General features: G+C 39.4%; 1 protein-coding gene across 1 annotated transcript in view; it reads right to left on the minus strand.

Annotated features, from left to right (window-relative positions):
* Positions 1 to 759: 759 nt before the first annotated feature.
* The window catches only part of LOC752252 (kynurenine formamidase-like), a 32,942-nt gene continuing 22,284 nt past the window's right edge, over positions 760 to 11,417 (minus strand). Inside the window, exons 4-11 of the mRNA XM_030998099.1 lie at positions 8,082 to 8,136; positions 6,990 to 7,075; positions 6,098 to 6,170; positions 5,188 to 5,291; positions 4,797 to 4,875; positions 4,041 to 4,176; positions 3,271 to 3,375; positions 760 to 937 (exon numbers count right to left, since the gene is read on the minus strand). Coding sequence (XP_030853959.1) covers positions 905 to 937; positions 3,271 to 3,375; positions 4,041 to 4,176; positions 4,797 to 4,875; positions 5,188 to 5,291; positions 6,098 to 6,170; positions 6,990 to 7,075; positions 8,082 to 8,136 — 671 coding nt within the window. The 3' untranslated portion in view covers positions 760 to 904. The remainder of the gene's footprint in view (positions 938 to 3,270; positions 3,376 to 4,040; positions 4,177 to 4,796; positions 4,876 to 5,187; positions 5,292 to 6,097; positions 6,171 to 6,989; positions 7,076 to 8,081; positions 8,137 to 11,417) is intronic.

Raw genomic sequence — 11,417 nt, forward strand, 5'->3', positions numbered from 1 at the left:
AATCAATATTGAATATTGTTAATATTCTTACATCTGCACCTTAGCCTTCTCTGTATCTTTGGGTGCGTTTATCAAATCTTGTCAAGCCTATAATCAGCGTTTTCAAACTTGATTCAGGCAAATTGTGCATGTTGATAAACGCACAAACGTTTTCAAACGTCTTTAATTAGATATAGGCATAATACTAATACTCAGTTTTATATAGCGCTTATTACAATCACTAAGCGCTTCCAAACTTGGAGATTATTACCCCGACTTTAGCCGTGCTGCCATTACGGCGCTCTAGCATTTCAAAGAATTAATTCCTGCCAGGAATATATGTGTATATTAGAAAAACGCTAACAAAAGTGCGTTTTGATACCCACTATGAGCCAGACTCACGTTTCTGAGAGATGATAAACGCAAAGCTGTTTTGGAGCGCGTATACATTATTTCGGTCCCAGGCAAATTTCCGGTTCGGAGAGGGAGCGCGCGCCACAGCTGTGTCATGTTGTACAAACGCACCCTATAATGAATATGTTACCAATATATTACCTCAGAGGTTTACGTTACTTTGTATGAAGAGACAAAATACATGGCCACTATAAACAGGTGGATTATATTATAGAGAGGCAGTCACAAAGACATGATTAACTTTATATGGGCCTGTGCATTCTTGTGGCATCAAAGTTTGGTCCGTAGCCAGAACTCAACCTCTTTAACTATTTTTACCAATATATTACCACATAAGTTCACTTTACTTTGAAGAGAGACAAATACATGGCCAGTATATACAGGTGGATTATACAAAATTATACAGAGGCCTGTGCATTATTGTGGCATCAAAGTTTGGTCCTTAACCATGCAGAACTCAGCCAAATATTACCACAGATGTTCACTTTACTATTGTCTTGAAGGATGGCCATCAAGATGTCAAACCCATCGCTCGAAGGAAGACCTGCGAGTAGTAAAATTACAGAGACAGTCAGTAAAATAAAACTAATATGAATGATTTGAGTCAACATTTTATGCCTTTTAAAATAACTTTTACACAATGTTTTCATAGTAAATTGCTAACGGCTTTCCATAATCCATAAATCTAAGTTAGAGATAAGTTCGACTGATGATCTTTGTGAAATACTCCCAGGGAGGCAGAGACTATTTCTTCACAAAACTACAAATGAGGGATTCCACGCGACGGATCCCGCACAACATTTGTCTTTTTTTTCTTCCATTTATTTCCTTCAAGAATGAAAAACTCAATTGATAATGCATAATATATAGTAAAAGTTCATTGTGGCATTCATTCATTATCTATTGTGTCCAAGTATAAAAGTAAAGTGTCCTCAATGATTTGCATCCATGGATTTATGTGTACAGCCAGGCGCGTACGCAGGGGGGGGGGGGTTTGGGGGGTTAAACCCCCCCCTTTGGAAATTTTTTGTGTGTAAACCCCCCTAAAAAAAACCTAAAACCCCCCCCCCCCCCCTTTTTGGTTTTTTTTTTTTTTTTTTTTTTTTTTTTTTTTTTAATTATTAAACAAAACAAAACAAAAAAAAATTATTCCCATGGCCGACCTAAAAAAGGTGACCTTACCCCCCCCCAACGGAGCAAAATGTCAAATTTCCAAATTTCGAGACCAAAAAAAAAAAAAAAAGTGTCCTCTTACCCCCCCCCCCCCCCCCCCCCCCCCCCCCCCGCTTATTCAGCGGCTGGCTGAGTCGTTGCGAAATTTTCGGACCGATTTATAAATGTTAAAACCCCCCCCCCCCTTTGAAAAAATCCTGCGTACGCGCCTGAGTCGTTGCGGCTGAGTCGTTGCGATTTTTTTGGGACCAAAAAAAAAAAAAATGTGTCCTCTTACCCCCCCCCCCCCCCCCCCCCCCCCCCCCCCCCCGCTTATTCAGCGGCTGGCTGAGTCGTTGCGAAATTTTCGGACCGATTTATAAATGTTAAAACCCCCCCCCCCCCCCCTTGAAAAAATCCTGCGTACGCGCCTGTGTACAGCCACTCAAGCAAAATTACATCACTAGCATATTACAGGTAATGCAGGAAAATTTTCTTTTGAAATCTAAAAGGGGGTATCTCACTGAGCGGCGAATGCTTGCGAACGTAGCGAATTTGGCGTTTCGCCAGGGTTCGTAAACGGTTCGTAAAAGGTTTCAAGAAAGTTCGCAAACAGTTTTCATTGTCGCAAACAGTTTTTCTTGTCGCAAATAAGTTTTGAACATGTTCGAAATTTCTTTGCGAATTTCTTTTTCCGCAAAAGTTGCAAGCGTTGCCAAACAATCGTTAGCCTTTGAAAACGGTTTTAAGACGGTGTCGCTGAAGTTCTTTTTGATTCGCCAATGCTACCGACCACGTGACCATGAGTACCAGGAGTTAGCAAAAGGTCCCAAACATTCACAAATAGTGGCAAAGGATTGGCACATTGTTGCTAATCTTCGCAAAAGCTGTTGCTAACAATTTTGCTCACAGTCGCTAATAGTCGCCAACTGCCTTTCTCACTGAGCAGCGAATGCTTGCGAACGTTGCGAATTTGGATTCGCCAACTTTTCTGACGAATGTTGGCGAAAATCAGCGACATTAAGTGACGTTTAGCGACAATTAGCAACATTTGAGCGAATGTCTCCGAAAGTGTTTGCGAAAGGCAGTTGGCGACTATTAGCGACTGTAAACAAATGTTAGCGACAACTTTTGCGAAGATTAGCAACTATTTGCCAATCCTTTGCCACTATTTGTGAACGTTTGAGACCTTTTGCTAACTACTGGTACTCAATGGGTCGATTTTAAAGGAACCATAATGGTAACGTGGTCGCTAGCTTTGGCGAAACACAGAGAACTGACGAAAACAAAGAGCAAAACCGTTTAACAACCGTTTGCAAAGGCTTACGACTGTTTTGCAAACGCTAACGACTGTTTTGCAAACGCCTGCAACTGTTTGCGGAAAAATAAATTCGCAAAGAAATTTTGAACATGTTCAAAATTTCTTTGCGACAAGAAAAACTGTTTACAACAAAGAAAACTGTTTGCGATCTTTCTTGCAACCTTTTACAACATTTTACAAACTCTGGCGAAACCCCAAATTCGCTACGTTCGCAAGCATTCGCCGCTCAGTGAGATAGGCCCTAAACATTCGCTCAAATGTTGCTAATCATAATTGTCGCTAAACATCGCTAAATTCTCTAAATGTTGCAAAGGCGAACCCTGATTTTCGCCAACATCCGTCAGATAAGCATTCGCTGCTCAGCGAGGTACTATAATGGGGCGCATAAAGGGTCGATGACATACCTTTTGAAATGGGCAGTTTTCATCAGGTAACTCCATGATCTCCTCAAAATGATCTCTACCGGGTAACGTCATCATTTCAACATCTAGACCACTAGCTGCTAGAAGCTAACGGGAAAGAAAGAAGAAGGACGTTGATACCATCTTATCCACAATTCGATAATGTCATACATTAGAAGAATTAAAGTTTGTTATGTGCTGAACGTTATATACTAGATAAATTAAATACTAACAGAAGGAGACAGGCTCATCAAGCGCAAGTCATAATTAAAGAGGCGCTCACTTAAAATACAACACAAATGTTTGTCATTTGATTTTTAAAAGAAGACAATTTAAGATTTGTTTATGAAGGCAAGCTCAAACCATTTGCCTGCCAATCAATAATCGGCTTAAGTCTGGTAGGAAACTGGCGATTAAAATTTGTATAGGGTAACTTAGCCAAAACCTTGAACCAAAGTTGGCTAAGTAATTTACTTAAAAGTAAAGACCGGTAGTGGTAAAATTGCGGTTCAAGGGTTTTGGGTGCAAAATATCCATTCAATATTGTTTAAATATTGCCTTAAGATATTTAGATGGCAATAGTTCAACCTAAATTCGCAAAAAAGCAGACATATGCCCAAATGTTCAATGTTCATCTATCCTGGCCGGATCTGTATAATTTACCACATACATAAATTGAGAAAACTAAGTAAAATACTTATTTTTAAAACTTAAATATTGAATTAAATACCGGCCCAGGTTCATATATTTCAACGTAATTATTCCGTACAAACCTTGCTGTAATCTTGTGCTTGTGTTTGATGTACAGGTGGATCATACTCGGCTACCAGGATGTGAACTTTGACCCCTAGATTGCATGTAGGGATAGCATCCACAAGGAGAAGAGGGCTCACAGAAGACGCACTTGACCTGAAGAAAGATTGAAGGTAATTATCAGTTCTTGTAATTATGGAAATTCTAACAGAATCACACAAATCAAATTCTCATAAACAAATCTTTCAATGGATGCTCATGACTAAAAAGAAATAACATTTGCCAAAATACGATGTACTAGATAAGCAAAAAAGATAGTAAAGAAAATCATATCTTTTAATCTGGTAATGCTAATGGAATCAAACAAACTTTTCCCTGAATAAAAAAAAAAGATAAATGATGAGCAAGAAAATAATATTAATTGTCCTTTTTGTGACATGCACAAGATCAAAGGGTGCAAAAAGATGGGTTGGCATTATCACCCTCCCCTCCAAAATGTGTATATACTGGCGATCTAACCGTCTTTAACCTCCTTCACTATTTCACCCCCATCTCCTCTCTCTCTCTCTCTCTCTCTCTCTCTCTCTCTTAATCTCTCAATGTCTTACACCCTCTTCTCTCCACTCCCGTTTACGATGAAATCATCTCTCCATTATATCTCATTATCTCTCTCTCACACACACACACACACACTCACTCCTCTTCTACTCTCCGGCTCCCTGTCTCTCTCTCCCCCTCTCTCTCTTGATCTCCCCCTCTTTCTCTCTAATACTTACTCTGTAAGAAGCAATGGCTCGTTGATGTAAGTTTTTGTAAGAGGTCGAACATCAAATACAGCAGAAATAGGAAGGATACCTACATACAAATTACAAAGAAAATAAAACGTATATATTACTTGGAGTGACATCAAACGAACATTTAGAATATTATGATTGTAAAAGAATGCATATATGTATTGCTAAATTTTGTTGTGCCTAGTTTTAGTAATGAAAATGATGTGGTTTGGAAACTACTAATTTTGCAAAGCCGTTACACAAAACAATCCTTCCGTCGATTGAAAGCAACCAATGTGCTAACACCCCAACTGCAACCCGAAACCTAAACCCTATATACTTTTGACGAAATTATGCCTGCAGCATATGTCGTAGGATTAGTTTTGACCATCACCTTTGACAAGGTTCTTGCTTCCCTCAAGAAGGCTTGACCAGTCTACGGACAGCATCATGGCCGACAGATGACCACCAGCCGAGTGACCGGATATGAAAATCCCTCTGTGATTAGAAAAAGGACAATTAAATTTGAATTAAACAGGCATTTAATTTTGTCTATGATAGTTTTGAATTATGTTTCACAATTCAGGAGTACCATTGTCATGAGAAAGTACACGAAAAAAAATATACTAAGAGCAATGTATTATTCGAATGCCAGCACATAGTACTCAACTCCATGTGCAACAATCACATGGCTGTATAAGAAATATTTTTAGTCAATTGTTTTAGTTTGACCTATTCTGTAGTGTTTGTATAATAACACAACCTTAAATCAATTTAAAGCACTTAAAAAATACAGAATTTTACAAGTAAAAACTTGTTTACATGTGACGCAGCAACCAATTTTGTTCTTCTTCCATGATATGCCCCCCAAAATTAATCTCCCTGTGCCACATGGAAAAAGGATAACAAAAAGCTTACTTCAACATTACACGGTTATCATGGAGCTGATCAAGACTGGATATTGGTGTTTTTAAAAAGCCATTGTGTTGCATTGTTTCGTAAATAGGTGCCCACTGTTTTGTGCAAATTTTCACATGTGGCAAATGAGCATTGCAACTGCACAGAGAGGCAACAAAAGCAACTGAAGTGTTAATGTAGAAGTGAATGGCAAGTGTTGGTGAAGCAAAAGGTAGTTGCACGCAACAAAGGTCCAAGACGTACTTTCTTATTATGTGTGTTAACAACTATAGATATGTAATGCGAATTATGCTTATCTCATTTAATTTTGCCTTGCTGGAAAACCAAAGCGGTTTATCGCATAATAGCGTTATTCATAGCTTCGTACAGTTATTTTTTGTTCTAACCTAGTTTCTGGAAATCTTTTGGCCACAAAAACCACAGCCTTTTTAACCTGTTCCACAATTTCATGTAGAGTACCTATATACAGATATAAAATTGAAAACAAAACAAAAACATGGACAAATTGCGAATTTTCAACAATAAATTTGAAAACTCCACTGCTGTAAAAATGTTCTAATTATCTGTAAGTAATTAAGGAAATGAGTATGTATATGAATGAAATGTCATAACTAGACACATCCTTCTTTTAAAGCAATGTTTTATTGCATGAAAATTAAAGGAAACAGCACTCAGCTCTGCATGTGTTATAAGATGCTGAAATGTGAAGCGTATACGTCACCTAAACAAAATGCTACGGTTTTGTCACGTCTGTAGCCTATGGTTATGATGAAATGGTACATTTAGCTTCCACAGTGTATCCTATAGGTGCCGTATCCCTATACGGTACTCATGCCCTTTCGCAATTAAGGCATTATTTACATTTGCCACTCCATACCCAGGAGAGAAATGGGGACCTGGTAGGATGACGAAGGCCTTTGTGATAGTAATTGCCATATGCTTCCACGGTGACCATAATGATAGGAATACTCCCCATGGAATGAAGATGGTTCACATTGTGCATGAACGAATCTGATGACCGGAAAATAACATTTGTAAAGCACTTAGAGACGAAACCCTTATACATATGGTTCTTATGAAAAGGTACCATTGTCTCAAACAACCATTGTTTGATACCAGGGTACCATGGTTCGAATGGTGAATGGTAATTTGGACAAAGAACCATCGTTACCATGGTAATTTTTTAATAAGGGATAGTACAGCACTTAGAGACGGTATTTCATATTAAGCGCTACATAAATCCAGATTATTACAATTTCCCAAATTGGCAACACTTACGCTCAGGCGCTAAGGTATGTCCAACCGTGACCAACACAGCACCATTCTTGATGAGAGGACCTCCCATTAAAGAGCTATTATCCTTACTGCCAGCAAAACACAAACAGAGAAAAATGTCAAATGTCACATCAAGGCCAGGGTCAAGTGTCATAAATCTTTTGCATGGTCAATATCAGTAACAATGCTTTATAGGATACTCAAATAATTGCTTATCAATGGCTATGTTCAAAAGTTTTATAAAGCTATATGTTTGACTATAGCTGATTGACTGGAAAATGATGTCATGGGTTCCAGCCCCAGCATAGCACTTATGTCCTGCAGCAAGGCGTTTAATCTACTGCATTTTATCATCATTGCTTCTCTCCACCCGGGTGTTGATTGGGTAGGCCTACCCGGGTGGATATGAATGTCAGTTTGGTTGGAAAGGCATGTCCGCGCCCATTAAAAGGCGACTAGCTTGGTAGCTCCCCAGAGAGTGGAGAAAGTACATTATGATGTACAGAATGGTAATTTGAATCCGCTGACCGGGGTAGTAATAATAATACATGTAATACTGTTAGCCCTTTTGTCATTAAATGGCTAAGTGCAATTAAGAAAAACGAGTATTATTATTATAACACTGAGGGTGCCCTATGTCTGACACAGCTAGGGCCCTTGTATTATAAAAGGTACTGTGTAATAAATGAATCAATGAATATACATGTATGAATTAATGAATATACATGTATAAATAAATGAATATGCATTTATGAATAAATATGCATGTATGGAAAATCAATGATCGATATGCATGTATGAATAAAATAATGTGGGCTTATTCATAAATGTAGGCCTATATAATTATGATTGAAGAAGCAATACCACTGCAACATAAGAGGATGGCTTTTGAAAGCTTGATAAAAACATACATTTCAAATCTTACAATACGTTTTTTTTTCTTCCTGAGAGGTCATAATTATCACCCAGTCCCACATATTGACATCTGCGTTTATTCAACACATCATTTTCAGGTCAACACTCGTTTTAATGATTTGATTTCAACGATTTACGGTGTGATGTGCTAAAATCTTTGCAAAAGGAAAAGAACTTCACCACATTTCCTTTATCTGCCAGTAGCCTCCATGAATAAACATAAACACAGGTGCATCTGAAAAGATCAATGTTAAAAATAGTTTCATCAAAGTTGGAGATTAATAATGATAATTATAATTAGTTCTTAGTGGGTTCTTGTCTAGCGCACATGTGTGTGTCAGACTTGACGCTCCTTATGTTCAAAGTATATTACATTATTATGTAAAATAAAATCTTGTAAATATGTCTCTTTTACTACAGAGTTATATTTATGTGTTTACACCAACTTGTTCATAATTATGCTTTCAATTTTTGGTAAAACATCTTCAGTCTTGGTAAAACGATTTCAGATATATCAACTTGTTTAGAATTTGCAGGTAGCGGAAATACCTCTTAAAATTTGTATGAGCAAGAACCAGGTATAAATATCAAGAATACTTAAATACCATTTATACAGAACATACCACTTTTGAGGGAGGGGGTGGCATATACAAGTATACTCCCTCCCCAACTTTTCTAAGGAAAAATTAATTACAAAATCAATCAGTTGTTACAGTTTTTACAAGATTTTTACAAGAGTATTATGAGTGACTCTAATGGTAGTAACAAGTTATCTTTGAAATGCTATGAACGTAAACTAAAAATACTTTTAGAACATCCTAAAACAAATATATATCACATCCATCTCTTTAATTCTAGAATCGTGTGTTCATGTGTTAAATTTCGACGCCTAATCATGACCATTCACCCCCCCCCCCCACCCTCTCAAAAAATGAAATGGAAGCTCTTATTACCAATCATGTGAAAGAATATGTTTTGACTAATACGTGATGATACAAATTTTGCCGGGAAACCGCCTACTAATAATATTTGGTAAATTATCATATCGATCCGGCCTGGATAGATATCACGAATGCACTTCGACATTGAACATTTGGGTATATATTTCTGCTTTTTTGCGAATTTAGGTTGAACTATTGCCATCTAAACCTCTGAAGGCAATATTTAAACAATATTGAATGGGTATTTTGCACCCAAAACCCTTGAACCGCAATTTTACCACCACCGGCCTTTACCTTTAAATACAGATGCTCTCCTGTTTCCACAAACAGGAGAAATACAAGTTGCTTTGTGTACAAAATCTCACAAGTATAGCAGCAGCAGCAGCTAAATCCGGTGTCAGCATGGAGTTAATTCACAACTACCTGGTCTCAGCAGGGGCGTAAATCCGTACCGAGGAGAGGGGGGGGGGGGGGGATGATCGGCGATAGCCATCACATACTAGCACGAGCACACGCCCACACTAATTTACGCAAGCGCGCGATCGCGCACGCACAAACACACAACACACACACACAAACGCACACACACACACACGCACACGCACACACACAAACGAACAAACAACAATATTAGAGAAAGAAGACGATTCGTTGTTCCGTTCTCGACTCTTAATCCTCGTCTGAATTCAGTTCCCCCTCCCCTCCCGCGCGAAGCGCGGAAGCTTTTACGTTTCATAAAATCATTGGAGAAAGAAGACGATTCGTTGTACCGTTCTCGACTCTTAATCCTCGTCTGAGTTTAGTTCCCCCCCCCCCCCTGAATTCAGTTTTTCCCTTCCCCCCCCCCTCCCTCCCGCGCAAAGCGCGGAAGCTTTTACGTTTCATTAAATCATTAGAGAGAGAAGACGATTCGTTGTTCTGTTCTCGACTGTTAATCCTCGTCTGAATTCAGTTCCCCCCTCCCCTCCCGCGCGAAGCGCGGAAGCTTTCACGTTTCATTAAATCATTACGAAAAGAAGACGATTCGTTTTACCGTTCTCGACTTTTAATCCTCATCTGAATTCAGTTTTCCCCTTCCCCCCTCCTGCGCGAAGCGCGGAAGCTTTTACGTTTCATTAAATAATTAGAGAAAGAAGACGATTCGTTGTACCATTCTCGACTCTTAATCCTCGTCTGAATTCAGTTCCCCCCTCCCCTCCCGCGCGAAGCGCCTAAGCTTTTACGTTTCATTAAATCATTAGAGAAAGAAGACGATTCGTTGTACCGTTCTCGACTTTTAATCCTCATCTGAATTCAGTTTTTCCCTCCCCCCCCCCCCTTTCCTCCCGCGCGAAGCGCGGAAGCCTTTACGTTTCTTTAATCATTAGAGAAAGAAAACGATTCGTTGTACCGTTCTCGACTTTAATCCTCATCTGAATTCAGTTTTTCCCTTCCCCCCCCCCCCTCCCTCCCGCGCAAAGCGCGGAAGCTTTTACGTTTCATTAAATCATTACGAAAAGAAGACGATTCGTTTTACCGTTCTCGACTTTTAATCCTCATCTGAATTCAGTTTTTATCTTCCCCCTCCTGCGCGAAGCGCGGAAGCTTTTACGTTTCATTAAATAATTAGAGAAAGAAGACGATTCGTTGTACCGTTCTCGACTCTTAATCCTCGTCTGAATTCAGTTCCCCCTCCCCTCCCGCGCGAAGCGCCTAAGCTTTTACGTTTCATTAAATCATTAGAGAAAGAAGACGATTCGTTGTACCGTTCTCGACTTTTAATCCTCATCTGAATTCAGTTTTTCCCTTCCTCCCCCCCCCTTTCCTCCCGCGCGAAGCGCGGAAGCTTTTACGTTTCTTTAATCATTAGAGAAAGAAAACGATTCGTTGTACCGTTCTCGACTTTAATTCTCCTCTAAATTTAGTTTTTTCCTCCCCCCCCCCCCTTCCCTCCCGCGCGAAGCGCGGAAGCTATTACGTTTCATTAAATCATTAGAGAAAGAAGACGATTCGTTGTACTGTTCTCGACTTTTAATCCTCATCTGAATTCAGTTTTTCCCTTCCCCCCCCCCCCCCCCCCCCCCTCCCTCCCGCGCAAAGCGCGGAAGCTTTTACGTTTCATTAAACCATTAGAGAAAGAAGACGATTCGTTGTACCATTCTCGACTCTTAATTTCTTTAAAAAGGAGGTGGGTTTTTTTCTCTCTCTATTTGAACTCCTGAGAAATGTAAGAAGGGGGTTATAAAATATCTTGAATATCATAGAAAAATTGATCAAATCCCGGGATCAAATTCCTGAAATTCCTGCTAGCTTTGAAAGCTCATTCAGAATTATTTCATTTTGAAAATTAAAAGCATTGCCCCTCAGTCCCCCTCGATCGACTAGAGCTCACCTGAAATCGGGGGGGGGGGGGGGGTGTGGTACATTTAGCAGTGATCCGGATTTTTTTTTTTTTTTTTTTTTTTTTGGGGGGGGGTCTCCAAAATAGGAAAAGCCAGCGAAAAGCCGGCGAAAGGGGGATTCAGATATGTTGGCAGTCCTGACATAGGGTGGGGGTGCTTTCAAAGGGAGGGAACGAGCGTACGCGTACCCTAAA

The sequence above is a fragment of the Strongylocentrotus purpuratus genome, unplaced genomic scaffold (genome assembly GCF_000002235.5).
Source record: "Strongylocentrotus purpuratus isolate Spur 01 unplaced genomic scaffold, Spur_5.0 spur5_scaffold_4, whole genome shotgun sequence".
NCBI classification, from domain to species: domain Eukaryota; kingdom Metazoa; phylum Echinodermata; class Echinoidea; order Camarodonta; family Strongylocentrotidae; genus Strongylocentrotus; species Strongylocentrotus purpuratus.